At 33.9% G+C, this 17,443-nt stretch overlaps 1 protein-coding gene across 1 annotated transcript; it reads right to left on the bottom strand.

Moving 5' to 3' along the window:
* Positions 1-9,618: 9,618 nt before the first annotated feature.
* Positions 9,619-16,783, bottom strand: LOC104228970 (peroxisome biogenesis protein 12). The gene is made up of 10 exons (XM_009781528.2): positions 16,511-16,783; positions 15,343-15,448; positions 14,814-14,962; positions 13,198-13,447; positions 12,445-12,554; positions 11,724-11,798; positions 11,405-11,491; positions 11,188-11,274; positions 10,397-10,534; positions 9,619-9,905 (listed from the first exon to the last, which is right to left on the bottom strand). Exons 1-10 carry the CDS (start codon positions 16,616-16,618, stop codon positions 9,834-9,836), a joined length of 1,182 nt encoding a protein of 393 aa, XP_009779830.1. The 5' UTR covers positions 16,619-16,783; the 3' UTR covers positions 9,619-9,833.
* Between the last annotated feature and the right edge of the window lie 660 nt (positions 16,784-17,443).

The following is a 17,443-nucleotide window of genomic DNA, read 5'->3' as shown; positions in this document are numbered from 1 at the left end:
CCAACGTTTGTGTTAGGCTTTGACAATGCAAAATTTAAACTCGATGGTTTGAAGTTTGAAACTTAACACTCTGAAATTGAAACTTTCATACCCGTAATTTGAAGTTTGATTATGAGATGCATTTAATTGTGATCTTAAAACGACTATCCGTGCACTTCGTCCTTCGGATTTAAGTCCTAAAAATGAGAAAATTCTTTCAATGTGCCCGAACGATCTGAATTCTAGTTAGTGGCTTTGGAATACTATATGGTTATACCAAAAAGTGAATAAAACTACTGAGTAGTAACAATATTTTTTTACTTCATGGAGTTAAGAAGAACCAACTATACAAAATAGTTTTTTCTTTAAATGTGGTCTTAATCCTTGTGATCTCTAGATTGTTGTCTGATATACAAAATAGCGGTTTGTAACGAAGAGAGTATTTTTTATAATTTGTTTCTTCAACTTGTCAAACCAATTTTCATCCAACAAGACTATTTTGTTTTGTACTTAAGTTAATTTAATGACTAGTAACTATAACTTTCATCAGATGTTCATGTTAGGGATATAGTAGATATGCCCTAGATCCAATATCACATTTGATGTTTTGAACATATTTTTATAAAATATATATGGCATTTGATATTCTTTTATCATTGTTATTAATTGCTTGATTAATTTGATAAGGTCCTTGATTAAATTTTGAGACTTGACATTGTGATGGAGATCATGATAATGAGAGTAAAGTTTCTTATAATTTAATCTAAATTTGTTCTTGATCGTAGGATTATTAATCTGGACATTAGTAATCCGATAAGATCAATATTTATGTGATCGTCTTTATGGGATAAAGATTAGTTGATCTCATTAACTAAATTACATAGATAGATGATGCATATAGAGATATGATCATTGAACCGACTCATTGGATAATTCCTAATGGTTAGAATTACCATAAACTGTCAATAGGATATTCTCTTGAAGAATGTGATGTAACCGTTTCCTTTGACCTGAGATCGTCATAGTAATTGACAAGTTATTTATTGTGCTTTGATACTAGACACCTATGGCCCTAGGGCGATAGTTGAAAGGATATTGGGTATGATTAAATGCTTGTAGGATTAGTGATTGATCAAGATGAAATCTGTCAACTCTTGGTAATGAGTTTAAGCTCCATGTTGTCATGAAATATAAACGACCAAATTAAGACCTTGGCCAGGGCGATTGAATGAAAGAAGAAATTAGTTTCTTAGGTCATTCAATGGTCGATTATATTTGACGTGAACACATAGTTGGTCGCCTATTAGGATTTGACAGTTGAACCATATCCTAGGGTGATCCAGAGCTATAAGGACAGAAGGAATTACTACATTATTCTTCTACTGGTTCTTGAGAGTAAATTGTATACTTCATATTATCCGGTTGTTAAGGAGTGTTGCTAGACGCCACCCTTGATTAGTATATTGATGTGGTCAATTTACTACCGGCTTAGTACTGAACCTATGGGGTCGCACACTAACGAGTGTTCTGATCTTTGCTAAAGGATTAATTAACTTATTATTTGATAATTAAATTAAGGAATTTAATTAGTCAAATACATTTAGTTGTTAGTCCAAATGAAATATTATTATATTCTTTGCTAGCACAGAGAATATAATTAATATTGTGAACAAATTGATATTTTCTATTTGGAATAGAAAATTAAATTATATCTCTTGGTTGAAATATATATGTGATATATATTTGATACTCGTAATTATTATTTATATATAAAGGTTATATATTTAATATTAATTTATTCTTACAATCCAATTTTGAATTGGACATGAAATTCCATAAAGGTTTTCCTACGATTTCATTAAACATGAAAATTAAAGTCCATAAAAAGGACGTCTGACAACTCAAACGTGCTTTCTTGTTTACAATAGGAAAATTCCAATGTTTGGAATTGGACTTCATGGAAAGTCCATGATTCTCGGCAGTCACGTTACCCGTTGAGAATGGGATTGCGAATTTTCATACAAAATCCCATAAAGTTTATTTTGGAAAAAACTTTTACCCTAAGTAAATCATTACCTCAACCAAATAGGAAAAGAGTTTGTAGGTGATGCTAGATAAAGGGTGATGGAGAAAATTTGCCGAATAATTTTTCCATGAGAAGAAAACCCACTTTGTGAAAGTGAGAGTGCAATACAAAGCCAAGAGAGAAAATACAATTGCAAGAAAAGTGTTTCTTGTTCTTCTACTTTGAGTTGAGATTTTTGAGAAAAATTTCAACACAATATTTTGTTCAATTTGTTCGCGGGTTTCATTGATCAAAGAGTTGATAGCAAGGATCAGTCTCGGTGTGGATACGCATAGAGTCTTCGCACTATCGAAGAAATTTTGAAACGAGACTCTCTTCACCAGGTACATCTTAGATGTGATCTATTGACATGTAAATAAATTTTAAACATGAAAAGATCTGCCTAAGATTGTTATTGTCTTCCGCTGCGTGTTACGAACACCTATACGCAATCCTTCAGTGGTATCAGAGCAATGGTTTATTGTGTCTAAAATTTATTTACGAAATATTTTAATATCATATTTGAAAATTTCAAACCATAATACATGTGTCTTGTGCGATAGTCAAATCGTTTGAATGTTGATATTATTTTATTGTAGATAAAATATGTATTCATATAACTATTGAGATAGTTCATAACTTGAATTTGAAATTATGTATTAGATACGATGAGAATCTATAATCGGTTACATGATTCTATTGTTATTTTAATTGTTATTAATTCATGAGATGTTAATTAATAATAATATTCTGGCATGAATTCTTTTTATGTGATATATAAGATAAACATGTTAGAGGATGTTGAATTTCGTTTTTATGTCATGTGCTTGTTCATTACATAATTCTGAATTATTTATTACATGTGATGTAAATTAATTAAAGACTAAGCGTGTAGACAACTTGAACTAAATTCACACGCTATAAAAGATTTGATCTTCATGTTATTAAAAATTATTTTAGTAACAATTCCCTCTTACTAAAATTTGAGTTCTTAAATAATAAAATATAAGATATTTTATTATGGAGCTATCCATCAAGGTAAATAATTTTACTTATTTCTTGTTTATAAGGAGCGGCCTGACTACCAGGAGACTTATAGTTTGAGAATATGTTAAAATTATTTATTGCATTAGATGTATGGATTGAAAGAATTATTCAATTTTACACTAAATGCCTGGACTACCCGAGGGAGTATAAAATTTAATAAGTTCTTTGCTATCATGATGGTTGAACTCAACTATGCCAATAGGATCGACCTGACTACCAGGGGCTACTTGACATAGAGCTATTTAAGGAAATTGTATAGGGATACAATTGGTAAGAGTACCTACCTTTAAAATATATGTGAGAAACGACTTGACTTCCAAGGGGCTCATACATATTGTTAAAGGATTCCTTTACTCCACTAATAGAAATAAAGATTTCGTAAACTATAATGAGGGTAAATAGTTTAAAATAATTAGTGGAAATATCATTTAGATAAAAGTCCATGTCTTTATGATATATGCAAATATGTTCTTATATTATTGCCTTTTCTTTTCCATAGTTTAGATTTCTCAATATGTCTGTTATATCACTGCACGAAATACTTGAGACCAACAAGTTGGTAGGACCAAACTTTGATGATTGGTATAGAAATTTGAGAATTGTTCTCATGCATGAAAAGCTCATTGATGTGATCGATAAGCCTGCAAAGATAATCCCACCAGAGAATGATGTTCAAGGCACCAAGGTTTATCAGAAATACTTGGAAGAATGCATTGCTATTAAACACATCATTCTCGCTTCTATGAGTTCTGAACTCCAGAGAAAACATCAGAATATGGATCTAATTGCAATCATTGAATATCTTAAGAAGATGGTTGATATACAATTGGACATTGAAAACTCTTCAGTTGGACCCCTTGTCAATTATATGATTGTTCTTACAGAAGAACATGAGAAGTTGGGGTACAAGCTTGGTAAAGAGCTTTCTGAAGATTTAATCTTGCAGTCAGTATATGATACTGAATGTTTTCACTGTAAGAAGAAAGGGCATTGGAAGAGAAACTACAAGGAGTATCTTGCAACTCTAAAGGACAAGAAACAAGGTGAGACATTAATGAAAAATGTTTTCAAGGTTTCTTTAGCTACTACTAATTCTTCACTGTGGGTATTAGATACTGGCAGTGGTTACAACATATGTAATATGTTACAAGGGTTTAAGATAAGTAGAAGGCTAAAGAAAGGAGAAGTTAATCTACAAGTTTTATAAATGGTGCAAAAGTTGCGGCCGTAGCTGTAGGATCAATTTCTTTAATAATGCCTACGGGCAAAGTACTTATGTTGGATGATTGGTATTACATTCCTAAATTTGTTTCGAACATAATTTCAGCTTCTATGTTAGACAAACGTGATTTTCGCATTAATATAGGCAATGGTATTTGCTCTATTTATTATAGTGATAATTTATATGTGAATGGCTATCTCCAACATGACGTTTATGTCTTACCTAATGTGAATGCTAATTCGATTATGCATGTTTCAAGTCTTAAGAGGAAAAGAGATGATCAAGTAAATCATGCATACCTTTGGCATTGTAGGCTTGGTCATATTGGAGAGAAAAGAATTAACAAGTTGTACAAGGAAGGGTACCTTGACAAATATAATTTTGAATCATATCCAACTTGTGAATCTTGTCTCAAAGGAAAAATGACCAAATCTCCATTTACTGGAAGTGGAGAAAGAGCTTCTGAATTATTGGGACTAATTCATACAGATGTTTGTGGGCCCATGAAAATTCAAGCTAGAGGTGGATATTCTTACTTCATCACCTTCACTGATGATATGTCAAGATATGGATTTGTGTATCTTATGAAACACAAGTCTGAATCTTTTGAAATGTTCAAAAGGTTCCGTAGTGAAGTTGAGAAACAGACTGGTAAAAGTATCAAAGTACTAAGGTCTGATAGAGGTGGAGAATATCTTAGTGAAGATTTTACCAGATATCTCAGAGAGAATGGGATTCTCTCACAGTGGACACCTCCAGGAACACCACAACACAATGGTGTGTCTGAAAGGAGAAATCGAACCTTATTAGATATGGTGAGATCTATGATGGGGTTCACTGATCTTCCAATAAATTTATGGGGATATGCTTTGGAAGCAGCAACATACTTACTTAATAAAGTTCCCACTAAGTCAGTCTCTACAACACCATATGAGATATGGAAAGGATGTAAGCCTAACCTTAAACATATTAAAGTTTGGGGTTGTCCAGCTTATGTTAAGAGACTACAGTCTGATAAACTTGACTCAAGATCAGATAAGTGTAGGTTCATTGGGTATCCCAAGGAAACAATGGGATATTATTTCTATCACCCTCCTGACCATAAAGTGTTTGTGGCCAGAGGAGCAACCTTTTTGGAAAGAGAATTTCTTTTAGAAGGAAATTATAATGGAGAAATAGAACTTGATGAAGTTCAAGAAACTAATGAATCAACACAATATAAAGATCATGAGACCCAAGTTGAAGAACCTTTATTGGATGTTTTGAAGTTGCCAAGGAAGTTGCCATCTTCAACGGTTGAAGTTCAAGAACTAACTGAAGTTCAAGAACAGGTTAATGAACCAGTTCTAAACCAAATTGAACAACAACCAAATCCAGCACAAGGTGAAGAGGTTGTACAAGTACCTCTTAGAAGGTCTACACGAGAACGTCATGTACCAACTAGATTAAATTTATTGGTACAAGATGATGTATCAAATGAGGTTGATCATAATGATGATGACCCTAAGACCTATGAAGAGGCTATACAAAGTTCTGATTATGAGAAGTGGCAAAAGGCCATGGAATCCGAAATGGAATCTATGAAGGAAAATAAAGTATGGACTTTAGTTGAACCTTCAAAGGATATAAAACCTATAGGTTGTAAATGGGTTTTTAAGAAAAAGATTGGAGCAGACGGAAAGGTGGAGACCTATAAAGCCCGTCTTGTTGCCAAGGGATATCGTCAGAAAGAAGGAGTCGACTATGACAAGACTTTCTCTCCCGTGGCAATGCTCAAATCAATTCGGATTTTGCTTGCTATAGCAGCATACTATGATTATGAAATATGGCAAATGGATGTGAAAACAGCTTTCCTTAATGGTGAGCTAGAAGAGGATGTGTACATGACACAACCTGAAGGTTTCACATCTCCGTCTGATCATAATAAAATTTGTAAGCTGCAAAGATCCATTTATGGATTAAAGCAAGCTTCTCGAAGTTGGAATATTCGATTTAACAAGACAATTGAAAAGTTCAATTTTGTTAGATGCGAAGAAGAACCTTGTGTGTACAAAAAGGTTAGTGGGGAGCACAATTATATTCTTAGTGTTGTATGTTGATGATATATTGCTCATAGGGAATGATATACCGGCATTGCAAAGTACCAAGATTTGGCTATCTGAACAGTTCTCCATGAAAGACTTGGGAGAAGCAGCTTATATATTAGGAATAAAGATCTATAGAGATAGATCTATGAAGCTGCTTGGACTTTCCCAGTCTTTGTACATTGATACCATCTTAAAAAGGTATAATATGGATAATTCCAAAAGAGGCTATCTACCGATAGGCACTGGAATTACTCTCAGTAGGGAGGATTGTCCTAATACACCTGAAGAGAGAGAACGCATGAGTAGGATCCCATACGCTAGTGCAGTGGGAGCTATCATGTATACCATGACATGTACACGTCCTGATGTGGCTTATGCACTTGGAGTGACTAGCCGCTATCAGGAAATCCTGGTGAGGAACATTGGAAAGTGGTGAAGACCATTCTTAAGTACTTAAGAAGGACTAAAGACCAATTCCTCATCTATGGAGATTCTGAGTTGAAACTTGAAGGTTATACTGATGCAAGTTTCTCTTCAGATAGAGATGATAACAAATCTATTTATGGTTATGTATTCACCTTAAATGGTTGTGCAGTGAGTTGGAAAAGTTCCAAACAAGCTACAGTAGCTGATTCAGTGACTGAAGTAGAATATATAGCAGCTAGTGAAGCTGCTAAGGAAGCTGTATGGATGAAAAAGTTCTTAACTGAACTTGGTATGGCTCCTTCAATAGAAGGTGCGGTTCCACTGTTGTGTGATAATACTGGAGCCATTGCTCAAGCAAAAGAACCAAGATCACACCAAAAGTCCAAACACGTTCCACGAAGGTATCACTTGATAAGAGAGATCATTGAACGTGGAGACGTCGAGATTTAAAAGGTTGATGGAAAAGAAAATGCTGCGGACCCATTCACTAAAGCTCTTGGCGCAAAGGAGTTTGACAAGCACAAGTGGAAATTGGGAATGAAGTACAAGAGCGATTGGCTCTAGTGCAAGTGGGAGATTGTTAGGGATATAGTAGATATGCCCTAGATCCAATATCACATTTGATGTTTTGAACATATTTTTATAAAATATATATGACATTTGATATTCTTTTATCATTGTTATTAATTGCTTGATTAATTTGATAAGGTTCTTGATTAAATTTTGAGACTTGACATTATGATGGAGATCATGATAATGAGAGTGAAGTTTCTTATAATTTAATCTAAATTTGTTCTTGATCGTAGGATTATTAATTTGGACATTAGTAATCCGATTAGATCAATATTTATGTGATCGTCTTTATGGGATAAAGATTAGTTGATCTCATTAACTAAATTACATAGATAGATGATGCATATAGAGATATGATCATTGAACCGACTCATTGGATAATTCCTAATGGTTAGAATTACCATAAACTGTCAATAGGATATTCTCTTGAAGAATGTGATGTAACCGTTTCCTTTGACCTGAGATCGTCATAGTAATTGACAAGTTATTTATTGTGCTTTGATACTAGACACCTATGGCCCTAGGGAGATAGTTGAAAGGATATTGGGTATGATTAAATGCTTGTAGGATTAGTGATTGATCAAGATGGAATCTGTCAACTCTTGGTAATTAGTTTAAGCTCCATGTTGTCATAAAATATAAACGACCAAATTAAGACCTTGGCCAGGGCAATTGAATGAAAGAAGAAATTAGTTTCTTAGGTCATTCAATGGTCGATTATATTTGACGTGAACACATAGTTGGTCGCCTATTAGGATTTGACAGTTGAACCATATCCTAGGGTGATCCAGAGCTATAAGGACAGAAGGAATTACTACATTATTCTTCTACTGGTTCTTGAGAGTAAATTGTATACTTCATATTATCCGGTTGTTAAGGAGTGTTGCTAGACGCCACCCTTGATTAGTATATTGATGTGGTCAATTTACTACCGGCTTAGTATTGAACCTATGGGGTCGCACACTAACGAGTGTTCTGATCTTTGCTAAAGGATTAATTAACTTATTATTTGATAATTAAATTAAGGAATTTAATTAGTCAAATACATTTAGTTGTTAGTCCAAATGAAATATTATTATATTCTTTGCTAGCACAGAGAATATAATTAATATTGTGAACAAATTGATGTTTTCTATTTGGAATAGAAAATTAAATTATATCTCTTGGTTGAAATATATATGTGTTATATATTTGATACTCGTAATTATTATTTATATATAAAGGTTATATATTTAATATTAGTTTATTCTTACAATCCAATTTTGAATTGGACATGAAATTCCATAAAGGTTTTCCTACGATTTCATTAAACATGGAAATTAAAGTCCATAAAAAAGACGTCTGACAACTCAAACGTGCTTTCTTGTTTACAATAGGAAAATTCCAATGTTTGGAATTGGACTTCATGGAAAGTCCATGATTCTCGGCAGTCACGTTACCCGTTGAGAATGGGATTGCGAATTTTCATACAAAATCTCATAAAGTTTATTTTGGAAAAAACTTTTATCCTAAGTAAATCATTACCTCAACCAAATAGGAAAAGAGTTTGTAGGTGATGCTAGATGGAGAAAATTTGCCGAATAATTTTTCCATGAGAAGAAAACCCACTTTGTGAAAGTGAGAGTGCAATACAAAGCCAAGAGAGAAAATACAATTGCAAGAAAAGCGTTTCTTGTTCTTCTACTTTGAGTTGAGATTTTTGAGAAAAATTTCAACACAATATTTTGTTCAATTTGTTCGCGGGTTTCATTGATCAAAGAGTTGATAGCAAGGATCAGTCTCGGTGTGGATACGCATAGAGTCTTCGCACTATCGAAGAAATTTTGAAACGACTCTCTTCACTAGGTACGTCTTAAATGTGATCTATTGACATGTAAATAAATTTTAAACATGAAAAGATCTGCCTAGGTTTGTTATTGTCTTCCGCTGCGTGTTACGAACACCTATACGCAATCCTTCAGTTCATTCATTTTGTTAATTTGTTTCCTCATGTAATTTAATTAAATAGTTCCTCATCTATGTAGAGTCACAAATTCTTTCTTACTTACAAATTACATGTCCTAATTATATCATGTATGTTATTCTGTTTTTACAATTTCTCTGTTTTCTCCTCTTTCCTTTTAAGTTTTACTACCCACTCTTTACATTGTGGGACTCAAATGTTTTAACACTTTTTGCAAATGCCACAGAAGGGCTGAAACATAACGGGGTACAAAAACTTCTGGCTTAAAAAATGACTAGATATTTATTTCGGAATTAATTGCATTCTAAATTTTGAACTACAACAATTGCGTAAAAGTAGAATATACTCAAACATTATTCACTGTAGAGGCAATGTGGTGGATTAGTGCCTTGGAAAAAAGATCCACTTATAATCTCAACGTTTTTCACTGTAATGGCACGGTTATTCATTCCTTCTGATCCTGGAAGGAAATTAAACATCATCAAAAATTCTTCTTATCTGATCCACATTTGCAGGCATCAGTGTCACAGGGCAGCGCTTATACTGCACAAAAGGAAAACAGAACATGAATTTGCAAAAAGAAAAGATATTTAAAGGAAAAAAGAAATAAGTAAACACCACACATGAACAAAAGGCAAAAATATTTGCACTAACATTTAAGTTATATATACTGACAGCATAAAATCTTCTTACACTATCCGTAATTTATATTGTAATAAATGATAGGTTAGTTACCAAGTTTACAAGGCTAACAGGAGGAATCACAGATAAGTATAGATGAATCAGCTCCATGATTCTACTAACAGCTAGCAGAAAGTAAAAGCAGTAGATAGTCATGGGAATAGCTGCTTAACAACAAAACATCTGAACAGAATTATATATTGTATTTGTGGTTTTTTTTTCTTTCCCGAGGTTCTTCTTGCAATTAGCAGGTCAAGAGATTATTATAGTATTAAGTATAAAGAAGCCAATATAACATTGCCATCATGTGATTTAGTTTCCGCGCATTGGATCAACTGAATCTGGAATTTCACCTGAGAAACATATCTGAAAATGCAGGAATAGCAGAAGACAAATCCTGAAACTGACACTACTGATGGATTTGCACGCTTTTGTGAGCATAAAGGACATAGTGTTCTGTCTGAAGGTAGTGGAATTCCCTCTTTTGCAACCTGCTCAAATTGAAAAAGGTTATACATAAGCATTGTTGCAGGAATACAAGAAAAAAAATACTTCACTTATGCATAATAAAACCAGGGTAAGATTTAGACAAATCATGAATTTTCACCATCGTGGTCGCTTCCAATTTTCTTTTCTTTTTTAACAAGTATGGTCACTTTCCATTGGTAAGTGGCTTAGATACTCTGACCTAATTTATCCAAACTACTTTAAGAATGCCAAAGCAAGTGAGCTTTTACATAAAATAAAAACTTCAATGGCATTAGTGCAACCATATGTAGGGAGAATGATACTCTTTATACACGAGTAACATATAGTTCATATTCATATTACATCCTTAGCTCCATCTGGCGTCAACTGCTTAAATGGATTGGTGTAACTGCCAAGTCGGAACACACATTAAAGCTTCAGAAATTATGGTTGACTTGCAAAAGCCAAAATGCATGCACCAGATCGCAATTTACTGACCTAAGCACATCTATTGTTACCAAGTATCAAATGTATTTGCTCATCCAATATGAATCATAAACAAAGGAAAAACATTCTTCATCTCCATTAAGCTAAGCAAGGCGTCAAAGTTGGAGCAGTATGGCTGCCAAAAATATCTTTCACATGTTCTAAATTAGCCAATTAGAAATGTACTCACCTTTGGAGGTGGAGGAGGAGGTGGGGGTGGATAAACAGTCGGAGCTGACATCCTTTCTTCTGCTGATTGGTACCACCACTCCATCATCTGAGTACATTGAAGAACATAAAGGGAAATATAGTTATAGTGTTGATACATGAGCATAAGAAAACGTGAGAAGAAAAAAAATCTCTCAAAGGTAAGAAAATCTGCAGAACTTGAGCTAAAGAACACTTACTTTAAAGAAAAACACTGCAGCAATCAGGCCAGTTTGAGCATAGTCAAGAACTCCATATGCACAACTCAGTAAACCACTTTGTACTGCCTGAAATGTTAATGGTTTATAAGTATTGAAGGTCAGAATATTGACTGTGATGATAACTTCACACGAGACTATGAAAACATCAAAGAGAAGGGCACCTTCTTTTTTTGTTTTTCTATTGTTTTAAGTACCGGGGACCTCGATAAAGAAGTAAAACTAATACCAAGAAAGACATACGTAGTCCCATCTAGTACAACAGAAACATGGAAAAGAGATTTACGGGATGAACACAGACCTTTAGCCAAGGGGGTCCTCGAAGTCTCTCACGTTCGTGGCTTCTTATTTTAGAAATCCTTGAAGAAGTATCCATCTACCTTGACATCACATAAATGAAAATCTTAAATAACAACATGGTATAAAAGAGGAATTACAGAGTAAATAAGATCAACTGGTTGATAGACTAAATTGGACAGATTCAGATCTAAATTGCAACTTTTCTTGATTCAGATCTAAATTCTAAATTGGAACTTATACCCACAGATTCAAGGTAATAGGAGGGGGGTACCTCAAAGCTCTTTGTTTTTATTTTTTTGGATAAGGTAAGCATGAGAACCATTATCAAACCAGCACAAAATTAAAATTTTCAACTGAATTATCCATAGTGTTCTAATTGTCAAAAGGAACTTCCACGAATCAGAAAATTACATTATCCAATTGACCATTCAAATACAGATAGTTCACATCACTTGTTACACATTTAGATGACCTAACAGAGTAAAACTAGTCACCTACACATTGAGTCAAGTAACATCATACTATTAGTTCATTAATCTTTCAGAAGTTCATGCAAGGGTGCCTAAAGGTTCTTGGAATTCATTTCATAGTTATCTTACTCGTATTTGAATACTTAATAGTACAGGCATTACAAAATTCTCCAAACAAATTCCCTACTTTTCCAGAGCTAATAACATCTTCCAGACCAGAGAGATACTAACAAAAACTGGCTGCAGACATACCAGTTCCTGTCCTGTAGCCCGGCAAACATGAATACCAAGAGCATGGAGTCCTAGAGAGTAGAATCCAGTAGCATCCAGCAAATACAGTAGCTGGTAAGCAAATGAAAAACCTGCAAGACAATCGGCCAGCAAATCAGGACCTTCTAAAGATTTCCATTTAAGGGGTGACAAGTTACTTTATACTTTTGAACCATGTTGCTCAGATCCTTCAAAAATATTGCCGGGTGTGTGTTATCCTCTAAAAGTTATTCATTTTTTGGAGGATCTGACACGGGTGGAGCGTCATTTTTGGAGGATCCGAGCAACATAGCTTTTAACGTGAAGCCCAAAAAGATACAAGGTGCAATATTTCAAAGACGGAATTGCAAAGGTTTCACCATGAAGGTTAGGGTCCTTTTCACATTGAATAGGTGGTAAGACCATCTAGAGGTGTTACAAAATGAACCTAGACTTACTTCTCAGCCATGTACACAGGCCATATAAAGATAGCAGATTTACGGGATCTTTCTTTTGATTATTTCCTTATTTGGACTCAAAGTACATGTATATATATCTTGTACTTCTTGCAATGATATACAAGGGAAATTCCTCCATTACCTTGATACTTTACAAGAGGCAACATGAGCGATTAGTGACCAGAACGAATAGGAAAATCTTCGTCATTTCATTTCAAAAAGTGAAACAAAATGAACAGTACACAAAAAAAAAAAGAGTATATTCATAATCACAAATGAGAGACTAAGCCCTATTTACCTTCATTTCCAGCATGTATCCATGGGTAGCAAGCAGCTACAATCTTTCGAATTTTCTTTCTCAAACGATCTCTAACTGATTCTTCTGCATCTGAACTGCTCATTGAAACTGTGGAGTTCCCAGCTCCATCAAAATAGTCAGTATCACCAAATCTCTCATCTTCATGGCCCCATAAAGTAGCTTGAAGAGCAACCTCTCTTTCTTTATTGTAGATAGAATGCAATTTTGATCTAAGATATGGCAAGATGACCTAAAGAAACACATCCAAATTATGTCATTGCATTTATCAAAAGCTTTACAACTTAAAAGGCAAAAACTTGATTCAGCAATCATTTCTGAAGTCATGGCTTTACACATATTGACATATATTAGATGCTAAAGTCGTGGGGGAAGTTAGCAAATAAGAAAAAGAGCCAGAAGACTTCCAATTCCTACTAACAATTCTAGGCTTTTTCCTCCATCCTATTAGATGTTTCAGAAAATGGGAGTACAATAAGTTTCTGCAAACAACGCGTGCATGCAGACAATCCTTCTTTTTTTATTTATCCAACCCAACTTGAACACAAATCGACTATTTCATTGTGCAGGTATGGGATAACTTTGCCCACCAAGGCTAAGATAGATGGGGGAAAATCACCTAATATTTTCTCTAATGGGATTTGAACTTTGGTTTCCAAGATTTTCACTCACTTTATTGATTGTTATGCCATACCTGTGGTGATGGTATGGAGACAATCTTTATGCAACATTTAGAAAAAAAATGATGTTTCAATCCAAAAATCAGCAAGTATTGCAGAAGTATACAGGGAACACGAAAAATTCATTTTAGTATTCAAATCTAAGGTCTTACAGCCAGGGAGGTTCGATATTTCAATGTGTACTCTTATTTTTCAGATATGCAGATATTTCTGGCCTTCATGGCCATTGAGACGGGAAGGAAAATACAGTGGTTTATTCACTGTTAAATCTTTTATAGGAAAGCATAACAGAATACACTATTTCCATATTCTGTGCCTTTTTTAGTGCAAAGGAGAAATTCTTCAGCAGAAATCCTGAGAAGGAAGAAAGAAATGAACACAGAGGAGGGTGTAAATCACTTCTTCACTATCAACTGCCTTTCGATTGTGGACTGAACTCGTTTGGGGTGGAAGGGATGACGCATGTCACCAATAAACCCTTGCTGTTGAGTTAGAGGCCTTTGTTGCTGAGGATTAGATGGAATATGGGAGGGGTAATAGACATGAGAGTTAGCACCGTTGGTGCTTGTGTTGGCAGCTTGGAAAGAAACGAACAGAAAAGGTTTTCAGGGGACTGATACTCTCCTAATAGATTCTTGGAACTTTCTTTTTTATGTGATTCTGGAGCACACACGAAATCCCTACATGTGTAGATGATTGACTGCTTTTCATCGATATCTGTGTTAGACTTGTTCTTTTTGCATACAGTACAAGATTTCCCTTTTTCGTTATCAATAAACGTTTATAACTAAAAAGTCTTTCAACAAGAATAATCGAAGTTTATTACAACAAGATAACGGTGATTTTGCTCCAAGAGATCAATCAGAATATGAGAAATTTGTGTTACGATATAAGTGAGTTATCAAGTGCAAGAATTACCAGAAACACAACTGAAAGAACTTTTTGGCGCTTCTCCAGACCAGTGTGATTAATTTCCTCTCTCACATCTGGACCTTTGTTATCACCCTTAACTTTTATCTTAACTGCCCTTCTTCGCAGGCCATATAAAGACTCAGCAAAAGACCCATCTGAGGACAAGTAAAAAGTAATAAATTTACTAAAGCTAAAGCGAATAATTAGTTCTACCATATGACCAGAGATTGCAATCGTACCAGAGCATTTTACACACGACCGGATGAAGAAGAAAATGCATAGTCATATACCAAATAACAAATACTCAGCATTACCCTTTGGGGAGTCAAAATTTTGTCATAAATAAAAATATGTTTTACATATAAAAAATGTGACTAGTATTTGTATATAGTTCCTACATATGTAATTTTTTTATACAAACAATACTAAGAATAACGTCTAAATCAAGACGACAATTAGAGAATTTGAGTCTTGTACTCCAAACCGGTCATTCTGTTTGGTACCAGAGAGTATCTAGATAGATAAATACGCATACCTGTAGTTCGTAAGCTATGCGTTTCAAGAACTAGCATAAGCAAAGCGAAGCACTCATCCTCGTAATCTAGAATTTTGTGGATGAGAGGTCTTCTTAAGGCTAAAACCTGCAATCAAGCAAGCAATGATTAATATTACCCAACTTAAATCACATAACTACAGCTAAACAACAACAATAAAAACAACAATGTAGAACAAAAAAGGTTCAATCTTGTTAAACTTTTGCACAGGCGAAACTTGGCAGCCCGCCAAGAGTTTGACCTTCGTTGGTCCTGAAAGGAAGCCCTACTTTTCTTCCTTCCCCTAGCACGCAGTTACACTAAGAGGAAGTGGGAAAGATTAGAACTATTTTCATCTTGAATCTAGCTCCCTCACAAGTTATTATTCCTCATAAAAGAATTTCATGAATGCTGGCATCCTTAGTGTCATCCTTTTTAAAGATACCAATGATGCCTCAATTCCAAAGTAGTTGTACATAGATATAAATCCTCCATACCCATTCCACCATGTTGCCCGTTTCGCTTCAACACTAATAATTCGTCTTTCAAGACACATCCACTAAGTACATCTGCACAACAATTATAACAACTACACCTCCATTCCAAACTAGTTTAATTCCACTAAATCTTCAATATTCATTACCCTCCACTTTGACCCATTTTATTCCAACATTTATAATTTGTCTTTTAAGGCACGTCAATAAGCACAGTTGCACGACAATAACAAATACTAAGCCCCAATTCCAAACTACTCCTAGTTGGATTCCGCTGTATAAATCCTCAATATTCATTACACTCCTTTTGGACCGTCTCATTAAAATACTTATAATTTGTCTTTTAAGATACATCTAATAAGTACAGCTGAACAGTAATAATAAAAACTACGCCTCAATCCAAACTAGTAGAGTTCCGCAAAATAAATCCCCAATATTCATTACAGTCCATTTTGACCCATTTCATTCCAATACTAATAATTTGTCTTTTAAGAACTAAAATACATCTACTAAGTAGAGCTGAACGGTATTAATAAAACTACGCCTGAATTCCAAAATGGTTGAATTCCGCTATAAAAATACTAAATACTACCCATTACACAATCTATCTCTTATGAGTTATAAATACAGCTGAAATAGATGAATTAGAAATCAGAAACCCTAATTGGTTACTTACACCGAGGGAATAAGTTAAAGCGGCTCGGAGACTAGAAGGTAACTGCTGAGCAGCTGCCATTTCGAAGAAGGTGGGACGTGTCCCTTGTCCTCCCACTTGAAACAACATCTTTTCTTCTTCTCCAAACAATATTTCTGCTCTGCTCAGTGAGTTTCAATTTGTTGGGAAGAGGAAGATGATAAAACCAGTTTTCTTCTGCACTCCTCTTTTTTCTGCTCTTGCATACTCCTTTCCTTCATTTTTCTCATTCTTCCAAAGATACAAGAAAAATATATTACAGGTTTTTTCATAAGTTTAATAAATAAATACCCAATGGTTTGAAAAATAATACACATAATAAGAATTTAAGTTATATATAAATATATATATCACCGTGATTTTACACCATTAATATAACTTAATTTGATTTAATTAACTAGTATTAGTACACGCGCTGATGCGCACACACTAATCATGTCAAATATTTAAGTTATTTTGATTGTATATAAATAATCTTAAAATTTACACTTTCTCAGTAAATATAGATAATCACTGGATTTAACTACATTAAAAAAAAATTAACCATTTCTTCTATTTTTCTCTTTTGATACCATTCTTGCCGATGTCATTGGATCCTAAAATAGTGAGGAAGCAAAATAATAACTCATATTTATGGCAAAACAATCAAATGTTGAGACAATTAATGACTCTTTTGATAAGACTTAACTCTTTTACTACTACTTGAACTCTTATTTGGTGTGTTGATATCTCTTAAGAAATATTTTTTTCTTAAAATTTCAGTTTCTAAAATATTATTTTTCAATAATAATTATTTTTATAATAATGTAATTGAAAATATTATTCTTAATTCAAAACTCATTTTAGTTGGCTATCTAAATATATAAAAAAAATCTTTAGCTAGTGAATTTTTTTACTCCATTTTGATATTTGATA

This window comes from Nicotiana sylvestris, chromosome 5 (genome assembly GCF_000393655.2).
Source record: "Nicotiana sylvestris chromosome 5, ASM39365v2, whole genome shotgun sequence".
NCBI lineage: Eukaryota > Viridiplantae > Streptophyta > Magnoliopsida > Solanales > Solanaceae > Nicotiana > Nicotiana sylvestris.
This window is presented reverse-complemented; position numbering and strand designations above follow the sequence as displayed.

What these genes read in the sequence shown, in the direction of transcription:
- LOC104228970 (XM_009781528.2), bottom strand. Translation starts at nt 16,618, where the DNA reads ATGTTGTTTCAAGTGGGAGGACAAGGGACACGTCCCACCTTCTTCGAA. An exon ending in GCATAGCTTACGAACTACAG is followed by an intron (nt 14,963 to 15,342) that starts GTATGCGTATTT and finishes ACTTGTCCTCAG; the next exon opens with ATGGGTCTTTTGCTGAGTCT. An exon ending in CTGCAGTGTTTTTCTTTAAA is followed by an intron (nt 11,275 to 11,404) that starts GTAAGTGTTCTT and finishes CAATGTACTCAG; the next exon opens with ATGATGGAGTGGTGGTACCA.